This window comes from Rhinopithecus bieti, unplaced genomic scaffold (genome assembly GCF_001698545.2).
Source record: "Rhinopithecus bieti isolate Rb0 unplaced genomic scaffold, ASM169854v2 scaffold_38691, whole genome shotgun sequence".
NCBI lineage: Eukaryota > Metazoa > Chordata > Mammalia > Primates > Cercopithecidae > Rhinopithecus > Rhinopithecus bieti.
This window is the reverse complement of record NW_016816690.1, coordinates 1777084-1793573: the sequence shown is the minus strand read 5'-3', so window position 1 is coordinate 1793573 and position 16490 is coordinate 1777084. Positions and strand designations below refer to the sequence as shown.

Here is a 16490-nt window from a genome sequence, read left to right as displayed (position 1 = left end):
CTACTAAAAAATACAAAAAAATTAGCTGGGCGAGGTGACGGGCGCTTGTAGTCCCAGCTATGCAGGAGGCTGAGGCAGGAGAATGGCGTGAACCCAGGAGGCGGAGCTTGCAGTGAGCTGAAATCACGCCACTGCACTCCAGCCTGGGCGACATAGTGAGACTCCGTCTCAAAAAAAAAAAAAAGAATACTGAGGCCCAGAAAGATGAAGTTACTCACCTAAGATTACACAGATAATAAACGACAAAGCTAAAATTTAAACCTAAGTTGCCTTACTTCAGAGTCTAAGCTCTTAAGCCTGAGAGATGGGCTCCATTACTGAGTAGGACTCAGTATACTGGTACAGAGGTGCAGTGAACTGGCAGGTTCCTTCACCTTTTCTTTTTTTGTTGTTTTTTTAAGAGATGGAGTCTTGCTATGTTGTCCAGGCTGGACTCAAACTCCTGGGCTCAAGCAATTCTCTCACCTCAGCCTCCTGAGTAGCTGGCACTACACGCATGTGCAACTGCGCCCTGCCAGCCCCCTCCACCTTCTGCCTGTGATGGAGCCAGATGTTCCAGGGCTGGGGTTTGGCCTCAGCATCTTAGCCAATCAGGCATGTCCAAGGCACAAGGCCAGTGTGCTGTTGCCCTCTAGTGGCTAGGGTGGGGAAGAACAGGCTAAAAGCTGCCTTGAAGCTGAAGAGGGATAGGGGACGTGGTTGGTTCTTGGTTCTCTCCTCACAGAAGACACAATGCAGGGGTGGGCATTAAGAGATCTTTATTTTACCAGAAGGGACAGGCAGTGGGGCAGTGCAACATCCAAGCCCCAGACCAGACATGCAGCATCCACATGCAGGAAGAGCTACACAGGCTGGGGCAGGGCCAGGGTGGGGTGCTGGGACCACTGGACATTCACAGCACCCCTGCCAAGACGCTTGGGTCCTGGGTTCTTCTGCCTCCATTGGAGCAAGGAGACAGAGGATTGGGTTGCTTCCCCATGCCTGGAACCCCATCACTCTGGCCAGGAAGAAAGATAGCACAAGGGCTCTGGGGTCTGGCCAGGTTACAGCACTCGATTCTGTACAGGGTTGGCACAGCCTTGCCCACCAGAAGGGCCCAACACCCAGGACAGTGCAGCCCTAGCAGGAAGAAGGTCTACACACTTTTCTGTCCCCAAGAGGGCTAGACCCTCATCTCAGAAAACTTAGCAGAGTGGGACCAAGCCCTACCGCCCCAGCAGACACATGCCCATGAAGAGGCCTTCCCTGAGCAAAAGCAGGGGCCTCCTAAGGCAGTAGGAAACTGAGGAAGCTGCTGTAGACAGGAGGTCTTGCCTCTGTGCCCGTGGGGTCAGGGAGAAAGGACAGGGTATGAGCGCCAGCTGGGGTCTTGGGAGGATGAGGGGAAGGACAGTGGCTCTAGGCCCTGCAGGTCATGGCTGCCCAGACCTAGAGGGGCAGCAGCGGGTGAGGCTGTGGGCTTCCTGGGGCAGGATTTGGGGCTGGGAAGACCAGTCCGGGAGAGAGGACAGTGACCGTCCTACCCAGAACCCCTGCCCATGCTGAGCTCTGGCCACAGCCATAGGGAGGACGGGCAGATGCACAGAGAACTTCAAGGCACCAGGATTCTGAGGAGCAGCAGGGCCACCCCCCACAGACAGAGAGTGATTGTAATAAACATCTTCAGCTTAAACTACATGATGTGCATAGGGGGAAAGAAAAAGAGACAAAGGAAAAGACACACAGGGAGATGAGACACAAACCTGATGAAAGTGGCAGTGAAAGTGGGGTAAAAGGGAGGAAGAGGAGGAGGTGGACAGAGACAGGAGAGACAGGAAGACAGCCAGAGATGGCCTGAACACGCAGCACTTCTGGTCCCTTCAAGATAAGGCACCAGAGTCAGTAACATTCCCGTAGTTCTGTGGGATTAAAACGGGTGCTGGAGGGAGGGCTAGGTGGCTGCTGAAGAGAGTGGGCCTGCAGGAGCCTCACACCTGCACACCGGTGGCCTTCTTGATCAGGGGTATCTGCAAGGATGGGAGATGCCATGAGGCCTTGGCTCCAGGACCCAGGACCACTCTGCCTGGCCAGTCCGATGGGCTGCCCGGGCAACCCCACCACAGCTAGGCAGGCACACACCTTAGACAGGTCCACGCCCGTGAGGGCGTGCACAGAGGCAGGCAGCTCAGCCAGTAGTCGGTTCACTTCTGATGTGACCTTGCTGTTGTCTCCACTGAGGACCACAATCTCATCGACTTTGGTAAGTGGGGCAGCGATTTTGGCAGCGATCTAGGAGGTAAGAGTGGGAGGAGAGCCTGGTTGGCACCGACTCCGTTCCCAGCCTGGTTCAGCATCTCTCCCTCCCTTCCTCAACTCACTCCAACCCCAAAGCAGCCTGGGTGGCCCTTAGTGAGCCATGGTAAGAGAGGCCCTGTGGGCCAGGGATAGCTTAGGTCTGTTGTAGGGTTCCTGCTCCCTGCTGAAGATGCTCCTCATTTAACCCTTCTAGCCACCTGTCCCTGTGTTACTCGCAAGGCCCAGAGAAGTTCTGGCACTTGCCCAGCTAGTCAAGCAAGGACACTTGGACCCTGGGACCCACTTAGGTGGAAGCCTCACCTGGGGCAGGGCCTCCAGCACCAAGGCCATCTTGGCTGCATCCCCGTATTTCTGGTAGGCTTCCGCCTTGAGCTTCATCCGCTCAGCCTCCGCCTTGCCCATCGCCTCGATGACTGCTGCTTCCGCCTCCCCGATTTTGCGGATCTTCTCAGCCTCTGCCTGTGCCAAGAGGACCTGCTTCACCCTGGGGGAGCCCAGGCCAGGCAGGATCAGTGGGATGTACCAGGGGCCCTTCAAGCCTTGCCTAGGGGCCAGCAATCCTTCAAATACTCTGCCTTGGGGGCTGTCAGGGGTGGGAAACATTTGAACGGAGGGGGGTGGCCTGACCTTCTGGCTCTGGCCAGGGAGAGGCCACTAGCTCCCAGCTGTAAGTGAGAGGGGACAAACCAGGATACTGTCTCTGCCCAAGCACTACACCAGGCACTGGAGCCTCCTTTATCTATTTAGTCTTCCTAACAGCAGTCCCACAGGGTACGTGGGGTTATCCTCACTTCACAGTGAGTAAGAAGACACGGTGGAGGAGAAGTGACTTGCAAGCTGTGGTCAGGAGAGTACAGGGAGTGCACTGAAGGCAGAGGAGCCTGACTAAGCCCTGACCCCGGCACCTGGGCGGCTCTCACTTTTCACCCTCAGCAATCTGCTGGATACGGTGGGCCTCGGCCTCGGCGGGCCGACGCACTGTAGCGATGAGCTCCTTGTCCGTACGCAGGATCTCCTGTGCCTCCACGGCAATCTGTTTCTTGCGCTGCACAACCTCAATCTCAATCTCTTCCTGCCGGATCTTCTGCTGCTCACGGGCCCCCTGCAGCTCATAGGCCAACTGGGCCTCAGCTGTCTGTAGCAAGAGGGTGGTTGGCACATTAGAGGCTGGTCACTAAGTCCTGATCCCTGAGGCCCAACCCAGGATGCCCTCAGGCTGCTCACCTTGATGTTAACCTCCTCACTGAAGGCTGACTTTTGCAGCTCGAAGGCTCGCTTAGAGTCAGCAATCTTGGTGTCTGCCATGAACTTTACATCCAGCATCTCCTTCTTACACTCAGCTTCCTGGGGGCAAAAGGGGCAGGTGAGTGAGTAGAGGTCCCGAGTCATCATGGTCCCGTCACCCCTGAGCTTCCTGTCCTTGAACCCACATACCCGGATGCCTGCGTCCCGTTCAGCCTCTGCCACACCAATGTCAGCATCTCTCTGCACCACGGCAGTCTGCGTCTTGCCCAGGGAGCTCAGATAGTCCACTTTGTCATACACGTCCTGGGGAGGGAATGGGGTAACAGAGGCTCAAAGGAGCAGCCAGAGGCACAAAGATGCCCCTCTAGCGAAGCCACCATCTCCCAGATGGACACCAGGAGATACAGCTTCCCATCACGTCGTACCTTGATGGTGAAGCTGAGGATCTCAATGCCCATGCGGCCAACGTCAGGGGCTGCCACCTCCCGCACCAGCTTGGCAAACTGGTCCCGGTCCTGATAAATCTGCTCCACTGTCAGGGTACCTGGGGGCAGAGAGAGCAGGGGCTGGCTCCCCAGGGACCCAGACAGCTGGGGAAGGGAGGAGGCATGCATGTAGAGGTCGGGGTGCATGTGGGGTGCTACAGTCTGAACTGGGTCTCCTGGGGTATCTTCTCAACAGCACTTAACACCGAGCCTCCTGCTGCACAGTCCAGGCTGGATGAGAAAAAGTGTCCCAAGCAGCACTAGGTTCCTGAGCAGACTGACAGCCCCCATCCCACCCCAATGCCCTCTCCTTCACTCAAGTCACCTGAGGTTTTGAAATTAAATATTTGAGGAAGAATGTTTGAGCTTGAAACGCCAGTGAAACAGGCCCCCTGCCCAGCCCTGCACCCCTTCCTGCCTTGGCTGAGGGGCCCCGTGAGGTTCCTCAAAGGCAGGACAGGGCCTCACCGAGGATGGAGCGCAGATGTCCCTCCAGGGTCTGTAGGACGACGTTTTTGATGTCCTGCACGTTCTTACCCAGAAACTGCTCACAAGCCACCGCCAGGAGTTCCTTCTCTGTCATGATCTTCACCTGCCAGTGATGACAGAGGCGCTTCAGCCAGGCTGGAGTGAGGAAGACGGAGGCCCCAGACCCAGAGGTAGGCAGGATGGTGGCTGTGCCTCCTCCCTTCCTTTTTTTCAGACCTGGAGGCCCTGGGAGGCTGGAATCTGTCTGAGGCCTCTAGTGGGGAGATAGCAGCACAAGGGCTTCTTACACTGTGAAACTTCACCTGCACTGGCAGCCCCAGGCCCTGCCACGGCCTCTCATGGGCATTCGGGGCTTGTCTCCCCACCCCTTCAGCCTACTGTCCCCTCACCAGCCAATTCCTCCCTTGCAGGCTTCCCACATGTGGGAGACCCTGAGGCTGAGGGGCAGAGAGTATAACAAGAAGAATGAGAAATAGGGACACAGACAGAGAAGGAAAGAGCCTGGACAGGGCATGAGAGGGTTGGCGGATGCAACCAAGGATGGCTCTCCTTCTTGAGGTACTCAGCCAACCCCTCGCCGAGGCCTGCAGCATGGCTGAACCTTGCTGCCCTGTGATGCCAAGAGGTGGATCGGGGCTGGAAGCCCTCACCTAGGCCCCCAGCTGGGTATATGACACAGCCTCTGACTCCCAGAGTCCAGAGCTCCTCTGCCTCACATGCCTCTCCCTCTGGGCCCCATCCCTCCCACCCCATACCCAGGGAACAAGGAAGGCCTGGATTCTGGGGCTTGACATTTCCAACACCTGCAAAGAATGGGAGTGGGGTTAGTGAGCCAGGAGCCCTCAGCACTGGTTCTGTCCCTCGTGGGCCCGCTGAGGAGAGAAGGGGTGTCTGTTAGTCCTGCTGCGTGGCCAAAAGGGCCTGGTGAGCATGTTCCAGTGGCGATGACCCGACTGGCCCTCTCTTGCGGGACTTGCGGGGGCTGGGGCGCTGGAGAGAGACTGCCCCTGGCTGCCATTCTCTCCTCCTCCCCCCAAACCCGAGTACGGGACCAGGCAGCTCAACGGACATGCGCAGGGCTGCTGAGTTACTATACCTGGGCGACACCCGTCACAGTTAAAGCTACCCCCTCGGCCGTCTCTACGTCCTCGCAGCGGGGCTGCAACGTCATAATCTCTAGGGAAATCCTGCCAAGAAACGCAAAACAGGGGCATGGGTCTGGGGGCGCAGGGCCTGGTGGTGTTGGGAAAGAGTCCAGTACCTCACTGCTCCGGCTGGGTCCTGGTGAGGAAGGTGGAGGAAGCACTCTCCATGGGGCTGAGATGGGAGTGTCTAAGAAGGAGGTGGGCAGGAGGGCAGGTGGGTGCGGGTGGCCCCAGGGGAAGGAGCGGAAGTGAGCTGTGTATGTGCACACACCCTCTGCTCAAGTCAGCCTGGCTGGTTGCGAGGAAAACGAAGTAGAAAGAAGTGGCTGTAGGTGGTCGGGGGCTAGTGGTTGGGGGAGAATTCAGGTGTAGCTGTGTGTATGTTCTAGGATAGCAAGTCAGTGCTGGTCCTCCCGGCTCTGCCACGCAGGCCACCCGTGGATGTCATCTGAGCCTCCCGCAGGGGCCCTGGCCCATTCCTTGGTCTACCCAGCACTCCAGAGTGCCCCAGGAAGCTGCCCAGAAAGTTCTGTCTGATTGCCTGGCATCCTGGAGTGTGCCCACTGCTGCGCTAAGATGGAAATGATTCTGTATCTGCTCCTTGCCAGAGAAGCCCTACCTGGTGGCTGCAGCCTTTTGACTTGAAACCCACGTCTGGTATTAGGCCCAGGTGAGTCACATGGGGAATGCAGACTGAGGTCACGCTAGAGCTTCTTGGCCAAGGAGTGTTAACCCTGGAAAGAGTTGTTCTGGCCAGGCAATCTGATTCCTCCAGGGTCCACAGTCACCCCCCTTAAAAGGGATCTGGGCATGTGCAGGTGTTTCAAGTGCAGGTGTGGGTGTGGAGCGGGACAGGACTGCATCAAATGGGGTATTGAGGGAGGCCTGGACCCTACCCCTTCCACACAAGGTACTCTGAGCCTCTCAGGCCTCTGCACCTCCCATGGCTACAAGGGCTAAGGAGATGGGGATGGTCCCCTTCCCCATTAGAGATGGCAGGATGGGTGAAGAAGGGAGTGGTGGTATAGTGTTTTTGCCTAAGTGGAGGCTGAAGGGCAATTTAATGCATAGGGAGGGCGTGAGAAAGATGCAGTTCAGGCCTCTTCCAGCCTGGGAACCTGCTGGCACACAAGCTCTGAGGGGCGGGGCTTTTGTTGTTCGCTCCTGCAGTCCACATGCCTTGAATTGAGAAGGTGCTCAGTAGAGAGCTGGTGAATGAAGCAATGAAGAGGGGAACCCACACATGACAGAGTAAGCATTTGGAGCTACTTAACACTTAAGCCCAAGAATAGATTTCACCAGCTATGGCTGCATGGTAACGAAGGCCTGGCATCCAGGGACACTCACTGGCAGACTTGGCAGAGCTTCCAGAATCCCTTGCTGTTTTCCCACTTGCAGTCCAATAGGCAAGGGCAAGGGACCTGGGGATCTACAGGGATCCATACTGGCACCCAGAGCAGTGGAGGAGAGAAAAGAGGAGAGGGAGGAAGGCATGGTCTCAGGAGGGGAGTCCACTGGCTCCTGTCTGCCAGGCCCCGCAGGGCAGGAAGAGAGAAGGTTAGACACGGAGGAGGAAGCAGGTGGGTTATTACCTGTGCAACCCCTGTTACGAATAGTGGAACCCCCTCCGACGTCTCAATATTCTCACAGCGACACAGGATGGTCATAACCTCCAGAGACAGTCTGAGGAGCAGCCAGGGGGTGGGGAGAGGTAGGGACAGGAAGGGGAGGAGGGGACACAGCAAACACACACAGTAGTTACCAGACAAGCACCGATGCCTGACGCCTGGGGACGGTGGCGGGGGAGCATGCTCTCAGTAATCCAACCCCCCAACTACCAGCTCAGCTGAGGGCTGCAGGAGAGCAGAGACCCCCCGTGCTGATCCGAGGCCTCTAGGTCTCTTCTCTAGCCCCAAACCCTTCTAGTGAGGACCTGCTGGGCTGGGGAAGATGCCTGCTACCACCCTGGGCCTGTGGCCTGAGGTCAGGAGGCTTGTGCACAGGGCACCTGGGTTGCCCGCCACCTCACTTTCCCAGGGATCCTGTCACAATCTGGGAGACTGAGCCTTAGCCCCCTGTCTTCACACAGGTAAACCTGTGTTTCCAGAAATCGGGAGTAGGAGGCTATTCTGGGGACTCCTGAGCTTTAGCAAACGCTGAATCCGCCAGGTCTGCACTTTCTATCACTAAGAAGGCAAGGCGAGGCCAGAAAAGCCCAAATGTTCTGATGTGGGGGTCAAGGAAGGCTGGGGGAGGAGAAAGCGTGTCCCTGCCAGAATATTCAGGGACAACTGGGAGATAAGGGAGACATTTAATTGGGAATTTCCAAAGTTTGCCGGGGCAGAGAGAAGATTATTGGCAAAGAAAACAAGGTGCCTCGAAGCTCCCTGGGCCATGCTGGCTGGGCCTCCCTAGGCAGTGTGTGTGCAGGTTGGGTGTCTAGACAGAGTCCAGGCTGTGGACAGTGTGGAAGGTTTCCCTAAATCAGAGGAAGGAAGAGAGGACAGAGGCCGAAGGTGAAGGTGCAGAAGCAGGTGGAGGGGTGATAAGGAGCAGCAGTCAATGTGCAGCCCCCATCTCAGCCCTGGGACGGGCCATCCCCACAGTGCCAGCCCTGGGGCTCTGGCCATGCAGATGTGCAAAGGTTGCCTTCGTTTGAGCCCCTAACACTAGCAGCCTTGGGCCTGAGAGGATTCTTGACCCGGCTCAGACAGGAACCCACCAAGCTCTCTTCTGGGGAAGGAGAGAGGGAAACAGGGGAGAGAGAGGGAGGGAGGAAGGGTAGTGGGGAGGGAAGAAGGGAGGCTGCAGCTCAGATGCCAAAGGTGGAAGAATTGCTCAGGTAGGAGAGAGCTGCCCACATCACGGCCTCGGGATAGTATAGGATGTGGCAGCAAAGTGCAGCAGAAGGGGTCACTGAGCCTGGAAGAAGAATGGCTGACTCCAAGGGCAGGTGACATATAGACAGTTGCGGAAAGGACCTCGAGAGGGAGGCTAAGTATCCAGGCTGAGTTAGAAGCCTCTACTCTGACTTGAGAGGCTCTTGCCAGCATAAGGAAATAAAGGCCCCAGCCTGTGGAGATGTCACCCAAGCAGGCTAGGGATTGGGGAAGAGGCTGCCCCCGAAGAAAAGGGGATGAGGGGAAGGACTACTGGCTCAGACTACCCAGCAAGTGAGACCAGAGGGAGGATGTGGAGCCTGGGTGTGAGGTCAGTGTTCTGGGAAGAGATACAAGGCCCTTCACCTCCAACTTCCAAACTTGCTGTCAGAAAGGCTCGGCCCTTGTGTCCTGGCTCTGCTCCCTGGAGCAAGAAGGGAGAGCAGGGGACCAAGAATCCGGAGAACGGACTGCAGGGGAATTGGCCTAGCAGTGGCTGCCCATGCAGGACAGGTGCCTGGACAAGATACTCTGTTGTGCTGGGAATGCACAGTGTGCAGGGTGGCGGTATGTCTGCAGAGGGCTCCCCACAGCTTCTGACAGGCCACTGGCCCACTCAGGTGCAGCCAGGATCCTCTCGAGTGGAGGCTGTGGCCACTATTGATTACTCTGACACTTTGAGCCTTGCAGAAGAGCCCCCCAGCATCGCTCACCTCCGGCCGGGTAAAGTGAGGGAGAGGTGGGAGAGTGGAGCGGTTACTGGGAACCAGTGAAGTTAATCCATTGTGCCATGCTTCCCAATTCCCCCTGACCCTAGCAGATGCCCTCAGACTCCCACGAGCTAGCTGCTGACAGGTGGGGGCTGGGGCAGAGGAGGCTTCCACTGGAATCTCCATGATTTCCCCTGTGGGGTGACCAACCCCCTTGCAACATGACAGCTCTGCTGCCCTTGTTGCCTGGGTCGTGGTTGGGAAGGGTCTGTTCCTCTCCTCCCCACCACCCCATCTCCCATAATCAGGAAGGGGGTGATTGTGGAAAGGTAACTGGCATGCCTCATCTCTTGGGTGGGCAGTGAGGGTGCCAGGAGAGGCCAGGTCTGGCCCTGCCCTAGGCTCTGCAGGCAGCGGCAGGTAGAGCCAGATGGTGGGTCCTCTGGGGAGCTGAAATCTCACTTCCTCTAGTAAGTCTTTCCAGACTGATTTAGGAGGTCCAGACCTGTCTTGCTCAGCCCCAGCACTAATTCATTAGGTCCCCCTCCCTAAGTCTAACTCACCACTGTCATAGAACCACTTTTGACTATATGTCCATTCTCTGCCACATAGTCCCTGACTGCAGTCCCCAGGGCCTGCATAGGTAAGGGTGTGCATGGGGTCTCTTCAGCCTTTCCTCCCTTCATATGCCCACTTCAAACTGGCTGTATAATAAAAGGCTTCTTAAATAACTTTGAGTTGTAATCAGGAAATCAAGATTCTGCCTGGGATATGACCCTGAATTCTCTGGGACAGAAGTAATGCCACCTCCGGTGGAAAAAAGAACACCCATTAAGGAGGGGGTGCCCATGACAGACCTACCTGACGCGTGTCTCCTGCACCCCTGTGCAACCCATCTCACATGCTTCTTAGGAGGCGCCCTCCCTGCCCCTCCAACAGAATGGAATGTAGCTGACCCTCAGGGTAAAGCAGAACAATGCTGGAAGCCCCTCTCTCCCTGGCCCACTCTATGACAGGTCCTAGAGGCCCCAGGTGCTTACCTCTGAGTGTCGGAGATACACCACCAGGCCCAGGCCCAGCCGCCAAACACATACTGTTTATAGTCGGAACCACAGCAGCCCCCTGGGGAGCAAAAAAACCACCACAGGTCAGTCTGTTCTTGGGTCTGTCTACAATCCAGCCCACTGAGCCACTTTTGTCCTTTATCTGCTCTGATACTTGACAACGCCTACTGTTGGGTGCCTAGTGCTGAGGTTACACAAAAATGAGAGAGAAGTTCTCCCTGCCCTTATGGGACTTAAAATCTTGCTTGGTAGACAGGCAATTTACATAAAGAGAAGGATAGCCAGTGAATAGTTCCAAATGTAAGTGCTTCCAGAAAACAGAAGAACAGAACAGGACAATAGGCAGAGGTGATCTGGAAAAGCTTCCATTTTTTTTTTTTTTTTTTTTTCTGAGACGGAGTCTCACTCTGTCGCCCATGCTGGAGTGCCGTGGCGCTATCTCAGCTCACTGCAAGCTCCACATCCCAGGTTCACGCCACTCTCCTGCCTCAGTCTCCCAAGCAGCTGGGACTACAGGCGCCCGCCACCATGCCCGGCTAATTTTTTGTATTTTTAGTAGAGACAGGGTTTCACTGTGTTAGCCAGGATGGTCTCAATCTCCTGACCTCATGATCCACCCACTTCGGCCTCCCAAAGTGCTGGGATTACAGGCGTGAGCCACCGCACCTGGCCTCCATTTTTTTTTTTTCAGACAGAATGTCACTCTTGCCCAGGCTAGAGTGCAGTGGCGCAATCTCAACTCACTGCAACCTCTGCTTCCTGGGTTCAAGTGGTTCTCCTGCCTCAGTCTCCTGAGTTGCTGGGATCACAGGTGCCCCTACACCACACCTGGCTAATTTTTGTATTTTTAGTAGAGACAGAGTTTCATCATGTTGGCCAGGCTGGTCTCAAACTCTTGGCCTCAGGCAATCTGCCCGCCTTGGCCTCCCAAATTGCTGGCATTACAGGTGTGAGCCACCTCACCAGGCCAGCTTTTTTTTTTTTCTGGAGATGGAGTTTTGTTCTGTTGCCCAGGTTGGAGTGCAGTGGCATGATCCCGGCTCACTGCAACCTCTGCCTCCCAGGTTCAAGCAATTCTCCTGCTTCAGTCTCTCGAGTAGCTGGGATTATAGGCATGTGCCACCACACCCGTCTAATTTTGTATTCTTTTTTTTTTTGAGACAGAGTCTCCCTCTGCCGCCCAGGCTGGAGTGCAGTGGCCGGATCTCAGCTCACTGTAAGCTCCGCCTCCCAGGTTTACGCCATTCTCCTGCCTCAGTCTCCCGAGTAGCTGGAACTACAGGCGCCCGCCACCTCGCCTGCCTAGTTTTTTGTATTTTTTTTNTGGCATTACAGGTGTGAGCCACCTCACCAGGCCAGCTTTTTTTTTTTTCTGGAGATGGAGTTTTGTTCTGTTGCCCAGGTTGGAGTGCAGTGGCATGATCCCGGCTCACTGCAACCTCTGCCTCCCAGGTTCAAGCAATTCTCCTGCTTCAGTCTCTCGAGTAGCTGGGATTATAGGCATGTGCCACCACACCCGTCTAATTTTGTATTCTTTTTTTTTTTGAGACAGAGTCTCGCTCTGCCGCCCAGGCTGGAGTGCAGTGGCCGGATCTCAGCTCACTGTAAGCTCCGCCTCCCAGGTTTACGCCATTCTCCTGCCTCAGTCTCCCGAGTAGCTGGAACTACAGGCGCCCGCCACCTCGCCTGCCTAGTTTTTTGTATTTTTTTTTTTTTTAGTAGAGACAGGGTTTCACCGTGTTAGCCTGGATGGTCTCGATCTCCTGACCTCGTGATCCGCCCGTCTCGGCCTCCCAAAGTGCTGGGATTACAGGCTTGAGCCACCGCGCCCGGACAAATTTTTGTATTCTTAGTAGAGACAGGATTTCACCACGTTGGCCAGGCTGGTCTCGAACTGTTGACCTCGTGATCCACCTGCCTTGGCCTTCCAAAATGCTGGCATTACAGGCGTGAGCCACTGCACCTGGTCCAGCTTCCATTTTTAATTAATTCATTCAATAAACAAGTATGCCCTGGAGTTCACCTGTTATCACGGTGGGTGTAGACAGAGAGGGAACGCAGACGGGGACAACACTGGGGGGCTGGGAGGGAAGGAAGAGTCTCCCAGCCAAGGTGAGGGGGTTTGCTCTTCTGCCTGGCAGACACATCTCAGTGAGGCTGGTTCTCCACTTTCATAATATTCAGAATGACTTTGTTCCCCACCCGTTCCCACGGGTGGGGAAGGCAAGGTCTCAAAACAAAGGCTAACTTGTGGTACCAATGGGAGAAGTGAAGACAAAGCAAAATGGCCTAAAAAGGAACTGGTTCAGCCAGGCACAGTGGCTCACGCCTGTAATCCCAGCACTTTGGGAGCCCGAGGCGGGCGGATCAAGATGTCAGGAGATCGAGACCATCCTGGCTAACACAGTGAAACCCCATCTCTACTAAAAATACAAAAGAAATTAGCCGGGCGTGGTGGCAGGTGCCTGTAGTCCCAGCTACTCAGGAGGCTAAGGCAGGAGAATGGCATGAACCCGGGAGGCGGAGCTTGCAGTGAGCTGAGATCGTGCCACTGCACTCCAGCCAGGGTGACAGAGTGACTCTCCGTCTCAAAAAAAAAAAAAAAGGAAGTGGTTCTTGGAAACAGTGTGTCAACTACACAGAATATCTAATTCAGCCACAACCCAGATCCATGATCTAGACATGTTCTACATGTTCCCTATACAGAAATGAGAAAAACCAGTTCCTAAGATTCTTGTAGTGAATTCTCTTGTTAATGCCAAAATTCCTCAGCAAGTTCAAGGAAACCTTCATAAAACTGGACAGGCAGTTAACTTGCAGTGCAAAAAAATGTACAGGAAACAGAATTCAAAGGAAATAAGTGATCTGGGAAAAACCAGAGACTGTTACCATTTTTTTTTTTTTGAGACAGGGTCTCATTCCGTCGCCCAGGCCAGAGTACAGTGGTGCAATCACGGCTCACTGCAGCCTCGACCTCTTAGGCTCAATTGATCCTCCCACCTTAGCTTCTCGAGTAGCTGGAACTGCAGGTGTGTGCCACTATGCCCAGCTAATTTTTGTATTTTTTGTGGAGACAAGGTTTCACCATGTTGCCCAGGCTGTTCTCCAATTCCTGGGCTCAAGCGATCCACAGGCATTGGCGTCTCAAAGTGCTGGGATTACAGGCGTGAGCTGCTGCACCTGGCTGAGCATTATCATTTCCACGTTCACAAAGTTAGGTTTTCATGAAATCTTCAAAGAACCTCAAAAGGTTGTCTGACTCCCAAGGTCAAGGGTCTGGGGGAGGTTCATGCAGCTGGGTTAGTGTCTCTGGGGACTCACAGCAGGGAACAAGGCAAGAGGAGGGGCAGAGGGCAGATCACACAGTGCCTTGTGTGTTAGGCCAAGAAGCTGTGTGTCTGAGTGATAGGGAGCAACGTAACCCTTGAGAAACACATATCACTTTGGTCAAGGAGGAAGACACTGGGATCAGGGAGACTGGCCTCTTGCAGTAATCCAGGCAACGCATGGTGGCTGATGCTGGCAGACAACTTCTAGAGCAGTCTTATCCGTGACAACTTTCTGCAAGGGTAAGAATGTTCTATATCTTCTTCTGTGTTTATGCTGTGCAGTACAGCAGCCTCTAGCAACATGCGACTGTTGTGCATTTCAAATGAGGCTGGTATGACTGGGGAATTGAATTTTTTATTTAATTAATTTAAATGGTCACCTGTGGCTCCTGTCCACATTGGACAGTGCAGCTCTAGAGTCTGGGTTTGGGTGGATGGTGAGGACAATAATAGAAACAGACACAATGGAGAAAACGGGAAACTGGTGACAAATTTTGGGTGGGTGGAGAAAAAGAAATAAAGACCTCCCAGTGGGGAGGGCTTGAAAGGTTGGAGAGCTGGCATCTAATACTGCTTACCAGGCAGGTAACCCCGTTTTCTGGGTCTGCTGCCATGCGTGAAGTTCCAGTAGCAGAGCCAGAGGTTCAGGGATCAAAGAGCAGCCCCACAGTGTGGGCAGGGAACAGTAAGAGGGGGTCCTGGGTCTCTGTCTGTCTGTTTCTCTGGGGTAGAACTACCTGCTTACAGGGCTACTGTTCAAGGTAAGCCATTCCCGGCTTCTCTGACCTGGGAAGTGGGGTGGGGAGGCCTCTGAGGACAAGCACTCAATCTGAAACCCAAACCATCTCAGGATCAAGTGAAACTGGAACGGGACCAAAAATCACAGCTTATTCTACATCTTCTGGCCTGGTGGGGGCTGGGGCATGGTTGCCTTGGGCTAGCTCCAGGGGACTTCTCAATGTGCAGTGGGAAGGTGGTAGTGGTGGCGGTAGGATGAGGGAGGGAGTGAGGTGGGGGATGGACAGGGTAGATGGCCACTCTTTGTTTTCGTTTTTTTTTTTTTGAGACAGAGTCTTGCTCTGTTGCCCAGGTTGGAAAGAAGTGGCACACTATTGGCTCGATGAAACCTCCGCCTCCCAGGTTCAAGAGATTCTCCTGCCTCAGCCTCTCAAGTAGCTGGGATTACAGGCAACCACTAACACGTCTGGCTAAGTTTTAAATTTTTAGTAGAGATGGGGTTTCACCATGTTGGCCAGGCTGGTCTCGAACTCCTGACCTCAGGTGATCTGCCTGCCTCAGCCTCCCAAAGTGCTGGGATTACAGGCATGAGCCACTGCACCCAGCCCAACCTTTACCTTTAACTTATTCTTTGGCTTGGGGAGCAGGCTGCCACAGCTCAAGCTGGGCCTTGGCTAAGGGCAACATGGCCAGGTTCCCAAGGGTTGCAACAACAGGAAGCTGAAACTGCCAGATTGCCCGCCCCTACCAGCATCCTCCCCTGGAAGGCAACTTCCTGCTAGCTTCCTGATCACTCAGCCTGAGCACCCCTCCCAAGAGGCCAGTTAGGTGCCTTTTCCTTGATTTCTGTAACTCTTCCTCATCTCAAGACCCGGAAGTTTCTCCTGACTGTACCTCACTCTTTCTAACCCAACTTGCTTTCCCTTTCTACAATTAAGCTCCAGAACCACAAAATACTCCATGATAATCTCTGTTCCACTCTCTTAGCCCTTCTCCAGGACATAGCCCCACCACTCAGCCCTCTCAGGAGCATCCCCTGCCCTTCCTGGCCTTCCTCCACCTTTTTTTTTTTTTTTTTGAGACAGTATTATACTCTGTCACCCAGGCTGAATGCAGTGGTGTAATCACAGCTCACTGCAGCCTTGAACTCACGGGCTCAAGTGATCCTCCAGCCTCTGCCTTCCATACACTGCCATGCCTGTCTAATTAAAAAGAATTGTTTTTGTAGAGACAGGGTCTTGCTATGTTGCAGAAGCTGGTCTCAAACTCTGGGCCTCAAGTTATCCTCCCACCTCGGTCTCCTAAAGTGCTGGGATTACAGGTGTGAGCCACCGTGTCCAGCCCACCTTCTTCCCACTAGTCAAGAAGTCCAGGCCGGGCGCGGTGGCTCACGCCTGTAATTCCAGCACTTCGGGAGGCCGAGGCAGGCGGATCAAGAGGTCAGGAGATCGAGACCATCCTGGCTAACACGGTGAAACCCCGTCTCTACTAAAAATACAAAAAAACTAGCCTGGCGTGGTGGCGGGTGCCTGTAGTCCCAGCTTCTAGGGAGGCTGAGGCAGGAGAACGGGCGTGAACCCGGGAGGCAGTGGAGCTTGCAGTGAGCAGAGATCGCGTCACTGCACTCCAGCCTGGGTGACAGAGCAAAACTCCGTCTCAAAAAAAAGAAGTCCATATCCTGGCTGGGCATGATGGCACATGACTGTAATTCCAGCACTTTGGGAGGCTGAGGTGGGAGGATTGCTTGAGCCCAGGAGTTTGAGACCAGTCTGGGCAACATAGGGAGACCCTGTCTCTACAAAAAATTAAAAATTAGCAGCCAGGCATGGTGGCTCACACCTGTAATCCCAGCACTTTGGGAGGCTGAGGTGGGCGGATCACTTTAGGCCATGAGTTTGAGAACAGCCTGGCCAACATGGTGAAACTCTGTCTCTACTAAAAATATAAAAATTAGCTGGGCATGGTGGCATGTGCCTGTAATCCCAGCTACTTGGGAGGCTGAGGGATGAGAATGGCTTGAACCTGGTAGGTGGAGGTTGCAGTGAGCCGAAGTCACACCACTGCACTCTAGCCTGGGCAACAGAGGAAGACCTTGTTTTTTTTTTTTTTTT

At 54.5% G+C, this 16490-nt stretch overlaps 1 protein-coding gene across 2 annotated transcripts in view; it reads right to left on the bottom strand.

The window, feature by feature from the left end:
• Window positions 1-741: 741 nt before the first annotated feature.
• Window positions 742-16490, bottom strand: part of FLOT2 (flotillin 2) — a 19740-nt gene continuing 3991 nt past the window's right edge. The window contains exons 2-11 of one of the 2 annotated variants that reach the window (XM_017855080.1): window positions 10289-10370; window positions 7252-7342; window positions 4494-4617; window positions 3966-4084; window positions 3730-3843; window positions 3520-3639; window positions 3216-3430; window positions 2596-2779; window positions 2119-2268; window positions 742-2006 (exon numbers count right to left, since the gene is read on the bottom strand). In XM_017855080.1, coding sequence (XP_017710569.1) covers window positions 1968-2006; window positions 2119-2268; window positions 2596-2779; window positions 3216-3430; window positions 3520-3639; window positions 3730-3843; window positions 3966-4084; window positions 4494-4617; window positions 7252-7342; window positions 10289-10370 — 1238 coding nt within the window. In that variant the 3' untranslated portion in view covers window positions 742-1967. Of the gene's footprint in view, window positions 2007-2118; window positions 2269-2595; window positions 2780-3215; window positions 3431-3519; window positions 3640-3729; window positions 3844-3965; window positions 4085-4493; window positions 4618-5610; window positions 5702-7251; window positions 7343-10288; window positions 10371-16490 lie in introns of both variants that reach the window. The other variant, XM_017855079.1, reaches the window with a different exon arrangement.